The sequence below is a fragment of the Mizuhopecten yessoensis genome, unplaced genomic scaffold (assembly GCF_002113885.1).
Source record: "Mizuhopecten yessoensis strain PY_sf001 unplaced genomic scaffold, ASM211388v2 scaffold9073, whole genome shotgun sequence".
NCBI classification, from domain to species: Eukaryota; Metazoa; Mollusca; class Bivalvia; order Pectinida; family Pectinidae; genus Mizuhopecten; species Mizuhopecten yessoensis.
In genome coordinates this window covers 474,300-492,075 of record NW_018407865.1, presented here as the reverse complement: position 1 = coordinate 492,075, position 17,776 = coordinate 474,300, and the positions used below count along the sequence as shown (strand labels likewise).

At 36.6% G+C, this 17,776-nt stretch overlaps 1 protein-coding gene across 6 annotated transcripts in view; it reads left to right on the top strand.

Moving 5' to 3' along the window:
- The first annotated feature begins 15 nt into the window (after positions 1-15).
- LOC110457262 overlaps positions 16-17,776 on the top strand; it is a 39,131-nt gene continuing 21,370 nt past the window's right edge. The window contains exons 1-2 of one of the 6 annotated variants that reach the window (XM_021508459.1): positions 16-92; positions 3,885-4,043. Coding sequence is in view for 2 of the 6 variants with exons in the window: in XM_021508457.1 (XP_021364132.1) it covers positions 13,190-13,249 (60 nt within the window). In the remaining 4 variants the exon portion in view is untranslated. Of the gene's footprint in view, positions 93-3,779; positions 4,044-4,880; positions 5,284-12,199; positions 13,250-17,776 lie in introns of those variants that run through there. The other 5 variants (XM_021508462.1, XM_021508460.1, XM_021508461.1 and 2 more) reach the window with 5 other exon arrangements.

Genomic DNA, 17,776 nt, shown 5'->3' with positions numbered 1-17,776 from the left:
CTGTAAGCGAGAGTTTCGATAATAGCGCGGGAATCTTTTGACAGTGGACAGGACTCGGGAGGTAGAAGGGGTTCACGTCTTTCTGTTTCAGAGTGAGTACTGCTTTCTGTAACAAGGACTTGGCATTCATTCGCGCATGTTTTGTATGGTTACCTAAACTTTTAACACTTCATTGAACTTGCAAAATGTACTAGAATATATAATTACTAGCCAATAGCTCCGCTTTGCCTTAGGAAAAGTTATGTTTGGTTCACGGTAAATCATCAGTTTGGTAAACCAAAGGTCCCTGATTCAATCCTAAGCAGAAGAATTGAAAAAAACACACCTTACAAGCTCTGTTGCTTGACATTGACATATTGGGAACAATTTAGGTGAACATTTTTTATTAGCTCACCTGGTCCGAAGGACCAAGGTGAGCTTATGCTTAGTCCGAATTATTCTGACGTTTTATCGACTTTTTTCCCAGGGGCCCGAGGGGCGAGGCCAAATAGGGGAAATATAGCAAAGTCTTTAAAATCATTCTTCTTTTGTAGAAATGGAAGGATTTGTTCCATATTTGGTCTGAAACATCCTTGGGTGAAAGGAAACCAATTTTATATAAACCGTGGATCTTGCCCCCCCCCCCAGGGGCCTGAGGGGCGGGGGCCAATAGGGGGAACATAGCAAATTATTCTTTAAAATCCTTATTCTTCTGTAGGAAAGAAAGGATTTGGTCCATATTGGTGTGGAACATCCGTGGGTAAGGGGGAACCACTTTTGTATAAAGGTAGGTGTGGCCCCCTTGGACCTGAGGGGCGGGGCCCAATAGGGGAAACATAGCAAATTATTCTTTAAAATCCTTATTCTTCTGTAGGAAAGAAAGGATTTGGTCCATATTTGGTGTGGAACATCCGTGGGTAAGGGGGAACCAATTTTGTATAAAGGTAGGTGTGGCCCCCTTGGACCTGAGGGGTGGGGCCCAATAGGGGAAATAGACGTAAATCTTCAATATCCTTCTTCTTCGGTAGGAATGACAGGATTTTGTCCATATTTGGTCTGAAGCATTCTTGGGTGAAGGGGAACCAATTTTGTATAAACGGTGTGTTTGACCTCCCTGAAGACAGAGAGACGGGGCCCAACAGGGAAAATAGAGGTAAAACCTTTAAAATCCTTCTTCTACCATAGGGATTAAGGGATTTTATCCTAATTTAGTCTGGAGCATCCTTGGGCCAAGGGGACTCAATTTTGTATTAGCAAGCAGTAGGTGTGGTCTCCGAGGGGGGCAGAAGGGCGGGGCTCCATAGGAGAAATATAGGTAAACCTTTAAAATTCTTCTCCGACCATCGGGATTAAGGGATTTTATCCTTATTTAATGTGGAGCATCCTTGGGTGACGGTGACTCAATTTTGTATAATATATATAATATATATCTCAAGTACTGGATGGATCTTTCTGAAATTTCATATGTACTCACAGCACCTACCATGGAGTGCTATATCTTTACTTCATACCAATTACTTTAATTATATTCAGTTGAACGATACAGGCCCTCTTGTTCTGGACAATTTTCACATTTTGTTCTATAACTTTTTACCCGGACAATAATAGTCTGAATGACTGACAAGTGACAATCTCCTTTAATTAAACAAAAAAACCATGGCCAATGCAGAGGCCTGGTCACCATCCATGTTTTATTTTTAAAATAGAGATAGTTATTTCAGACTAATACACATAAGCCAATGTCCATCTCGTCCAAGGTGTTAAGCATGACTTTAAGCATCCGATTGTTGTGGGTCACCTTAGTCAAGCTCTGGACAAGTGAAAGGTAAGAACTAGGTCCAATCTCTAGCAGCATCTAGGCTGTGGCCTTGCAGCAGTACATGACATCACCTGAGGAGTACCCCAAGGCAAAATGTTTCCTAAGAAAATGGTAAAAAAGCAAACTTGATGCTTGCCATGATTATCAACAGATCATTCAAAATTTTGGTTGATGCAACATTCCTGTCACTCTTCAAATGTCTTGTATGGACACAGTTTGAATATGTTAGAGCACTATTAATATAGTCACCTTATAAATTCAAATATGTAGACAAACTGGAGAGTGTACAATGTCGATCTACAAAATATCTACCTGGGATGAAGGGTCTATCAACACCAGCATACACGAGACTTGTAGGGGACAGGATCTAAATGTACAAGGTAATGAACAGAATCTATGACAGAGAAGCATGTAACTTTGTGAATCTTTTGAGTGATGAAACCATAGGAAACATCACAAGAGGAAAAGATATTCCCAGTCAACAATGTCCCTAAGGAAAAAATATTTTACATTTGGTGTAGTGAAAACCTTGACCAACCTGTTAGATCAGAATGCATTCTCTCCTAACAGTAACACACTTAAGAACAGAGCAGATAAACTTTGGCAGAATTAAGAACTTTATTTTAACATATATAAAAACAATGAACTTTTAAATTATGCAGTCATTGAATTTTGTGCATTGTAGAGGATCACCCTAGGTCCTGTATTGGAAACTATGGCACATTACTAGGGCCCATTTTGTTTCCCGCTGGTATCATTTACTGTCCAGATTCCACCTTGTCGGATTCAAGACTGTTTGGTTATGACTAAGGTGTGCATTGTATTCACAAATCATACAACAAGACCTGAACCACAATCCCAGTGTTGAAAATTCATTTTGCAGATTACTAGAACTAACCCTGAGGAGTGCATAGTCACCATGGTCTATATGGACAGTGGCTGACAATACAGACAGGTTATATTACACTCTACAATGCTTTGGGTTATAACAGCAAAGCTGTCAGATCCCCCTCATACAACCATATTACAATTGCTAAGCATCATTAGGCAGATACAAGCATGCAACCTTGATTGGCTCTAGGGTACAGCCCTGTCCCTAGGGACTTGATCCCTAGGTCATAACATGGAAATGGATGAGATCCCCACCCAATTTATATGACTTGGGTTGTGTAGGAAGGGAGCAAGCATTCCTATACATTTACTATCGTAATATACAAGCTGAACTTAAAATTGGAATAGCATACTGATTCATTATGTTATTGTTGGGGTTGAATGTGAAGCTTTTATTGTCGGGGTTGGACATGATTTGAATGCTCACTTCAAATGTTACCCGGCAGGTATAAAGTTCTGTTAGACATTTCTATATTTTGTTTTCATAAAATCAACTTGAATATTTATAAAAGAAAAAATTGAAAACTGGCTTTTGTGAACATGAGAAAACGTACTTAATCTTTTGTACATTGTAGGTTAAATTTAAGTAAATTTACATGTTCTGACAAATATGTTTGACCAGTTTTGATATTTATATTAGACAAACTTCGGTGCAAATGTAGAAATACATAAGGCTGAATTGTACAATGCCTCGTGCTTGGTGCTTACTGAGAGACTGTCATGCTTGGTACAATATATGCCACAATTGTATACACACCTTTTAGTATTAGTGCCCGTTTGTTTCAGCTTTGTTAGCTTACCTACTCATTATTTAAAGTTTCAACATTTTCTTTCATATTATCTTTAGCATATGTGGTAATATCTTTTCCTCACTGTATCATTTTTAAACGAGACACATGCAGGATTACTTATGAATTACAAAATGTTTGAAAATATTTATGGCTAGGTTGTGCTTAAGATAAACAGGCTTGAATTAAGAAGCTTAGCCTGTTTTGTATATAATGGCTCGGTGGGGTTTACCCCGTTAATGGTTGTAGTCAGTGGTATATGTACCATTGTTATGCATTGTAGTCATTGTAGTACGTAGGTAATTTGCCTTACATTTACAAGCAGACTAGCAGTTGGTCGGACAATTACCACACGTAACAGTGTGTAACCTGTGAATTGAACCTGATTTTTGTCTTTATTTCGCCAGGTATTGTACGTGTGCGGAAGTTGCATAGCCCCGGGTACCCGGCGTAGTAATTACCTGCTTGGATCGCTAGTATTGTATATGTATGTAATTGATTGTACATTTTCACCTGGAAAACCCAGCCAGCTGTAACAATCAACTGAACAGAGGTGAGGCCGTCTGGTAAGTTGTTGATTTTTACCATTTTGATGCTTTGTAACTGTTATTTTATCTCGTTAAATCCCCAGTGTAACCTTAATAACAAAGAATCATGTCACAGGTGTTAATTCCGTTTGAGATATTTTACAGGTGTATAATTTCAAATTACGTTTTTTTATATGAAAACGTATGGTAAGAATAAAGATGGAGTATTCTATTTTTGCCTCTGCGTACGTACAGTACTAACAGTTATCGGAGGAGGAATTTATTGATTTAATAGTCATGGTACCATTTTGTACATTTCACTAGATACAGAAACAACATTGGATTTAATCTGAACTATTGCAGATATTCACACGAAAATTGCTTGAATTCTTAAGACGATATATTAAATATCTCGACATCTATTTCAAATTTTGCTCTAGTGACATTAAACATTAACACTGAAAGAACACCTGGCTCTTTTGGCTTTGCAAGCTGAAACGTAAAACAAATGTTTAAATTGATTGTTGTGTAGTAATGAACAATGTCGTTATTTCAGCACTGCACTCAAGCATGCATTGTCAATGAAATCTGATCGAAAAGGTTTTAAAAAACTTGTATTCTATGAATTTGTAATAAAAATAAATAAAGGTAGGTTAAAGGAAACTAGGCCCAATAGGCCCATACTGAAATAATTGCTATAGTTGAACGTCCGGGAGCGCCCACCTATTTTAATTTTAAGCTTTTCCAAACACAACTGGTTTTAAATTTCATTATATTTCAAGCAAACATTGTTCCATTACTCTTGTCTTCAATATTTACATATCAACAGTGGTTTGGAGCCACACTGTGTGGGCATTATCCCAATCTAATGGGGTGAACTTTAAATTGTGAAAATATTAAAAAGAAAACTAGACTGGTTTTTGGGTCACACATTTTGTCAGTGGACGGTTCCGACACCGGTAAACATTGGTTTTACCTGGTTCTTCATTATTGACCTTTAAAAGGGAGTGACCTACTGTCCAAGCACTAACAAGCTCGTGGAATGTCACGGGTATTCGGATAACTTAATCGTAGGTGACCCAATACACCCATGCCTCGCTACACTGAACTGCATGGGAGAGGGTAATTTTAGCCGTCTACGCCTATTGTGACTTAGCGGATTATCTAAAATCTCCTGTTCTTCATTGTGTTGTTAGAAGTATACCTGAGGAATTTTATACCTGGCAATAGTCTGTAGACTGGGCCGACAGGTACATAACTACCAGAGCTTTTTATCCAGGTAGGAATTTATTTTTTTATGACAAACTCAGATATTTAATAATTTACGTCAGTGTATGTATTTGTGTGTATGGACCATATTGTTTTCATAAATGGACATGTTGATTTGGGGTTGCTTCAAGTAAGAGGCTTGTTCAGCAGGCTTCAGTTGACTTAATTATGAGGCTTCAGGCATGCTTCAGCAATGCTTCACGTTTGGCCTTCAGCTATGCTAACAACATGGGTTAGCAGGAAGACGTAGCAAACTCTTTCCTTCATTAAGTAGTAAGATAGTAATAATAATAAGGGACCTATACTTGGTATGAGTGATCTTGAGCATATAGAATTTGGTGTCACACTTGGTGAAAGTGAGCATCATAGGACTTGGTGTAAGTGAGCATCATATGATTTGGTGTCACTTGGTAATAGTACACATCATAGGACTTGGTGTCACACTTGGTGAAAGTGAGCATCATAGGACTTGGTATCACACTTTGTGTTAGTGAGCATCATATGACTTGGTGTTATAGTGAGCATCATAGAACTTGGTGTAAGTGAGCATCATAGGACTTGGTGTCACACTTGGTATAAGTGAGTGTCATAGGACTTGGTGTCACACTTGATATTAGTGAGTGTCATAGGACTTGGTGTAAGTGAGCATCATGGGAATTGGTGTCACACTTAGTATTAGTGAGCATCATAGGACTTGATGTCACACTTGATATTAGTGAGTGTCATAGAACTTGGTGTCACTTGGTGTTAGTGAGCATCATAGGACTTGGTGTCACACTTGATATTAGTGAGTGTCATAGGACATGATGTCACACTTGATATTAGTGAGTGTCATAGGACTTGGTGTCACACTTGGTATTAGTGAGCATCATAGGACTTGATGTCACACTTGATATTAGTGTCATAGGACTTGGTGTCACTCTTGATATTAGTGAATGTCATAGGACTTGGTGTTAGTGAGCATCATATGACTTGATGTCACACTTGATATTAGTGAGTGTCATAGGACTTGGTGTAAGTGAGCATCATGGGAATTGGTGTCACACTTAGTATTAGTGAGCATCATAGGACTTGGTGTTAGTGAGCATCATAGAACTTGGTGTAAGTGAGCATCATGGGCATTGGTGTCACACTTAGTATTAGTGAGCATCATATGACTTGGTGTCACACTTGATATTAGTGAGTGTCATAGGACATGATGTCACACTTGATATTAGTGAGCGTCATAGGACTTGGTGTAAGTGAGCATCATGGGCATTGGTGTCACACTTAGTATTAGTGAGCATCATATGACTTGGTGTCACACTTGATATTAGTGAGCATCATAGGACTTGGTGTCACACTTGATATTAGTGAGTGTCATAGGACTTGGTGTCACTTGGTGTTAGTGAGCATCATAGGACTTGGTGTCACACTGGGTGTTAGTGATCATCATAGGACTTGGTGTCACACTTGGTATAAGTGAGCATCATAGGACTTGGTGTCACACTTGGTATTAGTGAGCATCATAGGACTTGGTGCCACACTTGGTGTTAGTGAACATCATAGGACTTGGTGTCACACTGGATGTTAGTGAGCATCATAGGACTTGGTGTCACACTTGGTATAAGTGAGCATCATGGGACATGATGTCGCACTTGTCACACTTGGTGTAAGTGTCATAGGACTTGGTGCAACACTTGGTACATGAGACCTTGTGCTTCCATATTATTGTCTATACTTAGACAATGTTTTTCTATGCATCTTTTTTACAAAATTTTAAAAATTATCAATAGTCCTATCATCTGTAAGAAAGGAATAGGTAGAATAGGTAGAATAGCTAGCATTGGTTGCCGTCCAGATTTTTTCACTATCATTGCAAATTAATGCAAACATTTATGTAGGTATTTCACATAATACAAGTAGTTTATGAATAGAACATCACCAGGATTCTTCCATTTCCCCTATAATGCAACAATGAGCTGGACTGCTGTTTGTCTTGGGAGTGGGTTATTATTGAATTGAGGGTGAATGGCTCACTTGATTTAAATTCCTACACAAGTAGGTGAGATCAGATGATTGGAGGCTTTTACATTCAACCCTTAGGTAATTGATATCAGGGTTATATCATTGAACAACTTTTATGGTATCTCTGGCATTTCAATCGTTGTTTTAGACGTCAAAATCAACATTTTTTCCCTTATCTTGCATACCCGGAGATTTAAACATGAGAAAGAGCACACAAAAACTGACCTAGTTCTTATAATGAAGGTAACTGAACCATGAAGTACAGAAACCTATCCCTTTAATTCGTACATCTGGATGAATGGAGACGGTGAAATTAGAGTGATTTGTAAGAGTACTCGACCAAAATACCATAATACTTGAATAATACAACGCCATTGTCACTGAAGTGACCTCGTCAGAGAGTCAGATGAAATGACATCTTAGAGACAGTAAACTAGGTGGATATCCATACGTATATTGTACAATGGAAGGGAATAGAAGAAGCTGATCAGTATCGGTTTAAAAATATAAAAAGTCATGATGTATATATAAATGGTTTACGGAGAATTGTGCGTAGTCTTTACTGTTTGACCAGGGCTAAACAGAGCATTGAAATTTTAGATGCTGTCGAGTCTTGTCACTACCAGAGAAAACCAGGATCCGGAACTCGAGTGTTTGACACTCCCAGCTTAACATTTTAAGCTCCGATTGTACTTTTCCTATAAATAAAACTGACCGATATTATCATATATATCTAGTAAATCAACACTATGTCAAGAAAATTGTTAAAGTTTGTTTTACGTTGCGGTCTTATTTAGACATGCTAATGTTTGCTGTGTAAAACAAATATTAGACTTGACACGAGAATTTCGGCCTAATTTGTAGAATAAAGAGTAGCCACGCCTTAGTCATGTCACATTATAATCCTGCATGTCATTGTAGGCTAAATTGTCATGCGGTTTGTTATAGATGAATGTCAGCACTTTATTATTGATGTACCTTGGTATACAATCAATTTATCTCTTGGTCCAAAACAGGACTAGCTTTTGTTATGTTACCTATAATATCTACCGGTTATGTTGGTTTTCTATAAGTAGCATTGTCTGACACAGTCAACAGGTCTATTATTTGGTTTATTTGAATATGAATATTTTAAGGCTGGAGTTCTGGCAGGTTGCCAACTAGTGTATTTACTCGATTTTTCTATTTCTATTCACACACAGATTACAAACATGCATACGATATAATAACCATCTGCAAACCATATATTGTTTAAGAAAATTGTTTACTCTTTGACTTTCTATTCATGATTTAAGTAAAACATGTCATTTGTAGATTTTTAACTCCTTTTGACCTTTGACCCACAGTATTTATCAAATGAAAATGCCCATGCCTTTTAAATGAAACCACTCGTTCTTTTCATAATTTGTATCTCTGCATTATACATATATGTATTAGCCCATTTCTGACTTTTTATTTCACAGTTCATAATGGCCTCCAAGGCTTGATGCAGGATTATTGTAGTATGACATTTGACCTCTGTTAATCTTCAATTCATGTTGACCTTTAATTTTGTTGTCCCATTACAAAAAGATTCACACTCATCAATATTGTAACATTTGACCTTCAAGTCATAATGACCTTGACTTTACACACATTGATTAGATTGACACTATTTAAGGGCTGGCAACCTTTTGATTTATGATCAATTGGTTTTGACTGGTGTTGCCTTGTTCCCTACTCTGAGGTTTGACCTATGGTTACTTTGACCCCTATATACAGTGAACTTTGACCAATAGTGAACTTTGACTCCTGACAGTCCCTACTTAGACATTTGACCTGTAGTTACTTTGATGCCTATATACAGTGAACTTTGACCAATAGTGAACTTTGGCTCCTGACAGTCCCTACTTAGACATTTGACCTATAGTTACTTTGACCCCTATATACAGTAAACTTTGACCAATAGTGAACTTTGACCCCTATTTACAGTGAACTTTGGCCCATATAGTGACCTTTGATTCCTGACGTTTGATTGCTTTTAGTTAGTTGACTATCATATTGATTATGCTGTATTAATTTTGCATTAACACAGCCTCCAGATATTGATCCCAGTGTTGTTTACAGTGAATAACTACCATACACCATACCCTATATACTGTTACATCTGGCTTTGAGACAGAAATTACTCTGTATGAATTTTTCATGCATGAATCAATAACATAGGTTACACCATGAGTACATTTTACCATTCTGTCAAGTCACTAGTATTGCTGACAAATAATAGCTACCTCCTGCAATGTTATTGTTACCAATACTTCACTAATGTTGGTATGGACATTACAAACTCTTGGAAATGTATATGTTTGAAGTCACAATTGTTTGACGTCGCAGACAGCAATACAAATGTGCCCCGATTTGTAGTACTTCAAGGGACAAATTTTGTCAAAAATTCAGTTTTGAAGAAGGCCACTCTTCGGGCAAAACCAGTAGACGTTTCCTAATAAATAAAACTCTACTCATCCCGAGCTTGTTGGGATAGACTTCTATACTTAGTTTTTCCTATTCTTCAATCGCCCTGCGTACCGGCTGATATCCAAGCAAGGGATAAACGGAACCAACTAAACCTAAATAAGAAAAACAGCGTTGGCTCTTTCGCTAGTACCATACTGTATGCCAGGATGTTTTTACATTTTTACAGCAAATATAAGTTAAATACATGTACATAGTAAATAAATGTGGAGGGCAAAAGTAAGCCTGGTCCATGGGCAAACATGGTTTTACCGGTAAAGGCTTAAAGTTTGACTTCCAATAGAGTTCCAAAGAAGAAACTTAATATTTTGGAGATGTACACCAATTAATTAAACTTGTATTTCCAATATACACAAGGATTCATGCATTCATTAAGCACTGAAAATTTGAAAAAAAAATATAAGATTAGTAAGTAAGCTAATTAAATAAAGTTTTAAAGTGATGTAACTCAAACGCTTATTGGTATGATTAATTGGTTAAGTAGCATGTCTCCTGAGGGAGATGATGCCAATAAAAACTGAAGGTATGATATGTGAGGAAGCTTATATTAAGGGAGATAACTAATGCAAACCACAGGCATTATGGCCAAGTCTCAAGGGAGATAACTCTAACTCAAACCACAAGTAATGTGTAGGGTAACTATATCATAGCATACCTCCTTAACAAAGCACCACATATTGCTGCTACATATACAAGCTTTTTTGGGCTTGACGGTATATTTTACTTGAACAATGCATTGTTATAGCCTTAAGTATATACAGCACAAACTATATTCTGAACAACATATGTCTTAACTGTGGGAGACATCAGCATGGGAAAACTAGTACTGATTATATTGAAAAGCAGTTCCTAAATATTTCTGTTCCTGAAATGAGACATTTTCTGCAATCAAAGTTGATAAATGAAATGCACTTTATAATGATATTGAACTGTGTTAGATGTTAACCTAAATTTAAACATTCCACACTTGAAGCTTTGCCCAAATCCATTCACAAAGAGTTTACAAATCTTTGCTTTCTCCCCTTTATAGTATACACAGTAATGAGTCTCCATTCACAAAATACATACCCAAATTTGTTATTAACCGAGATGTAAATATTTGTTAATATTCAAAAGATTGAAACCCAAATGTGATTATGGTGATGACATAAACTAGATTTAATATATCGCTTGACTTGGCTGACATGTTTACAAATAAGCGGCGTTTTGTGTATTACCGTCTACCCATGACAGGCCAAAAGGATGTTATGATAGCATCTTAATTTTTTAAAGAAAGATTGAAAACACTGACTGCGACCCAAGTATTGTGAGTGTAAAAAGCTTCAACATATTTAACTAAAATTTAAAAACTTATTTTCAGTTAAAAAAAAAAGATTTGAAAAAAAAAATCTCTTCTTGATTTTGTGATACTTTTGAATCCAAACGTGTGTTAATAAATTACAAAATGCAACTCACAGAAAATGTCTTTCTGTAAAAAGTAAGCTAACGATGCTTTATACATCTTCAGTCTAGGAGCCAGACTTTCAAAGTGTGGTCTGCTTTATGACAAGCTAACACTTATATCTATCCTCTATCTGATTTTAAAGATGTTGAACTTTATACTGAAAATGCAGCTTTATAGAAATTCATAATGACTTATCAAAGATTGAAAACACAATTTGTTTTGACTTTTTTTTTAAACATACCGTTATTGTTTAAAAAAAAATGAAAATTGACATATTAAGCTGACATAATTATCAAGAATGTATGAAGGAATTTTAACAGGTTCCAGCAGTTTTTGGCCACTGTTTGGCAAACGTAATTCACAAATGGTAATGTATGTCAACCAAGGCTAAGTCTATGTAACGTATACCATATCACTCCTTTATATAAGGATGATGGTATAGAAATACAACCTGTTATAGAAAAAAAATTAAGGAGGGTGAATTGTATGAATATAAGGGTAATTATTTATCAGTGCCATATTTTTTTCTCTAGGTCGAGTGATTGTGCTCTAGCAAAAATCACTTGTTATTTCTGAGTCACACCTGTTCTACGTTGAGGTTCAGAAACAGGACTAAAGTGTTCAAAATTGATTAAATTTTTGCTTTCGTAGATTGTTGACACATAAAAAGACCCGATTTCACAAAATGACATTGTAATATATAATGCATTTGTTGATAACTAGCAATTCCGTTGTTGTACATATTGGAGGTACATAAAGCTAGTGTACATATCAGTTTCAATACCTTAGATCAACACATTCAAATTTTTATAATCTGACATCCTTGTCCAGGATTTGCAATTTCTGTGGCTTTTGTATTATTTTCTGTGATTAATTAATTCATACCCCATATGCCAAATATAAATGACATGACATATCCTGTTCATACCCAATAGAATAATAAGTCGGATCTTCCCAGCACGGGTATATAGGTTTGGTCAGAACGTGACAATTGAAAAAGAGTCTTACTGAACCACCGTTTTAATTTTGGAGTAGTTGGGTGTGTTTGTTTGTTAAATATTACTGCGACTGAAGTGAAACCTGTTTTGGAAAGTGAGACTGTATAATGTAGGATATACAAGGAAGCAAGTGCCATGCCATTCACAACCTAGGTGTACAGGTGAAGCACAGGTGTTCTGTATACTAAACTCTGTTATACCTGAGTAGAACTCCCACAACACCATGTGAAGTCCTGAATATTACTACCAGTAAGCACAATATTTCTGCAGACATATTATGGAAAATTGATTTTTCCATGCGAGATAGAATATTGGTACCTGGATCTTGTAAGCTATGCGTGCATGGCTGCACTATAGTGTACACTTGGACAAGGAGTGAAGAGTTTGACGTCTGCTCACTGCTCGGGCGAGACAAATCTTCAGGTGCATCCCTATCTATCAGTTCACCTCACCTGTCCACACCTGGTTTTGCCTCAGTGGGTTTGTGTGTATATCAATTAGCCATAGGTGAGCGGCTGATTGGAGCTTGGCCATCTCTAGACCTATATATACCGTACTCTATAGGGAGCCAGGGATGTTAGATTGATGAGGCTGTACCAAGAAATCGGGACTACACCTTTTACATCGCATGATCATGAAAAGGTCTGATTGGCCACGACAAAGACCCTGTCATTCGGTGCACTGAGGAGTAGATAGTAACATAAATAAACCGCTCATTAAGTTTCTATGATTACCACTTCATGTTCCCGAACCTCGACGTCTCTAAACAGAGTTGAATGCACTCGACATCTGAAGCCTGACAGGGCTGTGAAAACAGACTAGCTATTATTATAAATATCCTATATTGCAAACGCAGGGCATGTTTAGAGTTTGAGAGTAAGGACGTGAGAAACTCTTAAAGTATTGTTAGGATTTGATGATATTTTAATTATATTGTGTGACTTTTCTCGCTAACGATGACCCGACATCCAAGATTATACTGGACACTTCACGACGGGACACACAGGACCAATAAGGTAAACATCTGCTGCCTTTTCATGATTGTTAGTGAGTCTGTATGAATGTTTCATTGTACTGACTATTTTGTTGTTTTCTATTTTAGAAATCAAATTTTTGGGAATAGTGAGATTTGCAGAGATGAAATGTCATAAGGTATTAAATTTCATACGGAAACTAAATTTCTGAGTCTCTGCTCTTAGAACATGTAATGTAATCATCTGTAATCTTTGCAGTTTGGTTAATAGTGGGTGGGTTGTTCCAATGTTGTAATATATTTTTACTGAACTGTCACAGTTGAAATGTATATTGATGATTCTTACTTGATTTCTTTTGAGAAAATACTAATCTAAACCACAAATTGATGTGTCTAGATCTAAATACATGCTTCTGTCCCTTCATCGTAAAAGTGCATCACTTTCGTAATATTGTTGACTTCTCAGTTCCAAGACACACAAAAATCAAGATGTTTAGCAAGACGGGGTAAATATCTGTGACTGAATTCTAGATTTGGGATGATTTCTCTGTGTTTGTTTGTGGCGTATATGCCAAGCTCATGTTCATGGAGAGTGGACCCTCCTCAACTCATTCACCCCTGATATTCCATAATGAACTATTCCAACCTTTGAATTGGAAGAGTTCAAATGTGTCTTCAGGGGTGAATGAGTTAACTTTGGATATAACCGAGATGGGACAGAGCCAGGAAACCACCCCAGATATTTCATAATGAACTATTCCAACCTTTGAATTGGAAGAGTTCAAATGTGTCTTCAAGGGTGAATGAGTTAAATTTGGATATAACCGAGATGGGACAGAGCCAGGAAACCACCCCTGATCAGGAAGCTTGGCTGATGAGAGCGACAGAATTGTGGTCAGAACTTGTGGGTTCGAATCCCAATCTGGCCCTATTTCAGTTTTAGTCTCGAAACACTATCATTGATTTCCTTTTTTGTCTTTTTCGATTTCATTCTCTATTATTTTTGCATATTCGAGTTCTGCAAGGAGCAAGTTTCTTTTCAGAAATGATTAAGTAAAGCTGTTGTTATTGCCGTTGTAATTTTCAAATTTGTAGTTACAGTTTGTGATATGGGAAACCTTAAGATCAAAGAATAAAAATGGTTGAAAAGAAAGTAAATCAGCGACGGAAACATGAAAGGTCTGGGTTATAATCGGAGAGAAATATGCATTCTTAAACCCGAAATGTTTTATTGTGGTTAATTTCCGTATTTGTAGCTCCAGTAAGACTGGGCTTTTACTTTGCGGTGAGTGTCTATTTCTACTATTTGTACGTAACATCCCAACATGCATGCTGATGAGGGCGTTAAGTGTGAGGCATGGAAGTGAGTCAGAAATTAAAACCATACTCTTACCTGAACTCTCGGCGAGCACTTGATGTGGAAATAATCTCTTAATATTAAATAACTACACTAAAGAATAAATGTTCTATTGTCAAACTAAAGGATTAACTCCCTGTACGGAAATATATGTAAATCGCTAATGTTAATCAGTGAAAATTAATAATATGGCACACTTTTAACTAGGTGCAAGTTTTATTACTTCATGGCTGTCTGCTAAATCAAACTAACCTGCTAGATGAGGAATGTGTTTTATTTGTGTGCAAGTTAAATGAAGAACAGCATTATTAGGTTTGACAGTTTAATCATCCATATACTGTAGCCAATTAATATTTATATATTTATTAGGAAAGAATATACTGGGAAATATGTAAATATTGCTGGTGACCTTCATTTTGTATACATTACGTTTCTGTCCTTTTGAATGTACATTTCACTCAACATGTAGGAATAACGTTACAAAGAAAGAAAGAAAATTAATCGTATGAACCTGGAACTTGCAGTCAGTCAAAATCTGATGTAATCATTTTAAAAAACTATATCAGGGCTTCATAGAACAATTAACCCTGGCATCCCTCCCAAAGATGCTGGGGGATTAAAACAAATTGAATTTAAAAAAAAAAAAAAAAGAAGAAGAACAATTAAGGATTTATAAAAAAAAAAATGTAAATTAACAAGGAAGCGTTTTTATTTCAGTCAATTTTGTTTTGGATCGAAAGAATTGATTTTTGTCAAAATAAATTAGAATTTCAGAACAGTTTTGAAATCTGGAACCATTTATTTTTGATTGAAGCATATATACATAACACATTCTTATCTATACAGTAGACATGTTTGAATCTCCAAATTGACATGATTGATTTAAGTACAGTACTAAGTATCTATTTTGAACTTGTTAAAGAGTATATATATACAGTGAAACTTGTCTAAACCGAATGTCACAGGATCAATTGTTTGGTTCAGAATAAACAGGTTTTTAATGAATTTTAATGGAGCATCAATATATTTCACACAAAAAATGTATACAGTGGGACTGAGGATGAGTTGAAGATACTGTTTATACAAAGGTGTGTCGCCCTTAAAAAAGATAAGCTGCTGCCTACTGACTCTGCTGGGGAGACTTCCTCTTAAGGTCATTTGGTAGAGTGCAAGGCTAGTAAACCGGAGGTCCCGGGTTGGACTCCTATAGCAGAGGCATTGAAAAAATTATTACCAGTCCTGGGAAATATTGACAAATGTACTCGGCGATACTTTCACAAGAATCCCCCTGAAAAATTATACTTCTTTCCTGAAGGGCGGTCGGGAGTTTGTCACCCTGGTAAAATACTAGCCACTACTTACTGACTCGGCTAGGGAGAATTTCTCTTTAGCTCATTTGGTAGAGCGCAAGACTAGTGAACCAGAAGTCCCGGGTTCAACTCCGAGCGGAGGCGTTGACAAAATAATGACCCTGTAACAGGTGCACGTGTCAATATTTACTGTTGCATGATTTAAACAGGTTTTGGTTTATATATATAGGTATATCGGACAAGCCCCAAATCGAAACTGGTAATTTTACTTAATATATTTAAATAGACATATTCATTACCTAATTTAATCATAAATAAGTTCATGGTGTGAAAACCAACGTGCAGGATGCAGACCTGTAGACATGAACATCTTAAAGACACACCCTGTCTCGAAGATGAGGATTACGATTCTAGCATAAAAATGTCATTTTTCTTTACATTTGCTTCAAATTTAGAATATTAATGAATATCATGGGAGGTTTTACCTAAGTTACATGATCCATAACAAAAGTGGTGGGTGATGTGTCGCTTGGCTTTCAATCTCATCAGGCGTGGTAACGATTAAATCTATTAATATATTTATTTTCTATTTTGTAATACCCTGTTCCAATTTGGATCTTCCATGAATTTATAGCCACCCACTCTCCCGAGTAATGGGCGTCATAGATTTACGATCATGGATAATCAGCGCTGACTCGGTAATAATTATTGATTATGATTCATCCATCTTTTGATATTTACTTAAAATAAACAGCTTGTCATTCAATTATATCTCAACAGGATTTACTGTTTCTGCTTTACTTGTGAAGATGAGGATAAAAACAAATATATTTACTGTTTTTTTGTTGGGCATCATTTATATATCACAAGTGGGGCAGATTAATTGAATAATTTCCCTGGTAAAAATGTAATTAATATTTTGTTGCAGATTTTACTCTCTAAAAAAGTCTAGGGTAGGGTCTGTAAATCTACATCTACATACATTATCAATATAAAACCAGAATCTGAGTGTAGTTGCTGCTTTGTAAGGCCCAGGGTCAGTAGAGATACCTAATTATAAGATACACAAATTATTGTACCCTCTGCATTTAATTTTAACTCATCCACCCCTGAAATTTCATGATGAACTATTCCAACCTTTGAATTGGAAGAGTTCAAATGTGTCTTCAGGGGTGAATGAGTTAAAAGATGGATGGGTATACTGGAATCAGGGTGACTGTCTGTCCAGGATATTTACTGTAATCCATGTGATACACTGCTGCTAACATTTTTTCTCACGCATTTAAAAAAATAATTGACATGCATGACCATTACTAAGTATAATATTTGGTTTATGTAACACGATGGACCTAATCATACTGTTTTCTAACTTTTACATGATGTTTAGACGGGTAGAGTTGGATGGGTGGGGGTAGAGGTCTCAGTTTAGGTGGGTAGAGTGGGGTGGGCAATGGTTTAGCTATAAAGCTATGACGATATAATTTCATGAAGGAGTCCATTCACAAGATTAATTCAGACATCTTAAAATCTGGAAACTTGTTTGAAGTTTTGGAGATGGGGGTAACTGACTCTTTGTGTAAATAAATAAAATAAATATACAATATTTGATATAGCGCCCTATATAGCTAACATAAGCCACTCTAAAGAGCTTTACAGTACATAGATATACAATTGTATACATGCAGTCAATACGATTAGCACATATATTAATCAATACAATATTGAGGAATTCACAGGAGCTGCCCTATCAGGCGCTAACTACTAGTCCTATGCCACCTGGCTAATATCTCCCTATGTGTTGTGTGTATGCCTCTGTGTGTGTGTGTGTGTGCTGGAGATGAATTGTGTAGTGGGGGGTTGGCAGGGGGTAACTGTCTCGGTGCTCTTCAGGTAGAGTGTCGGG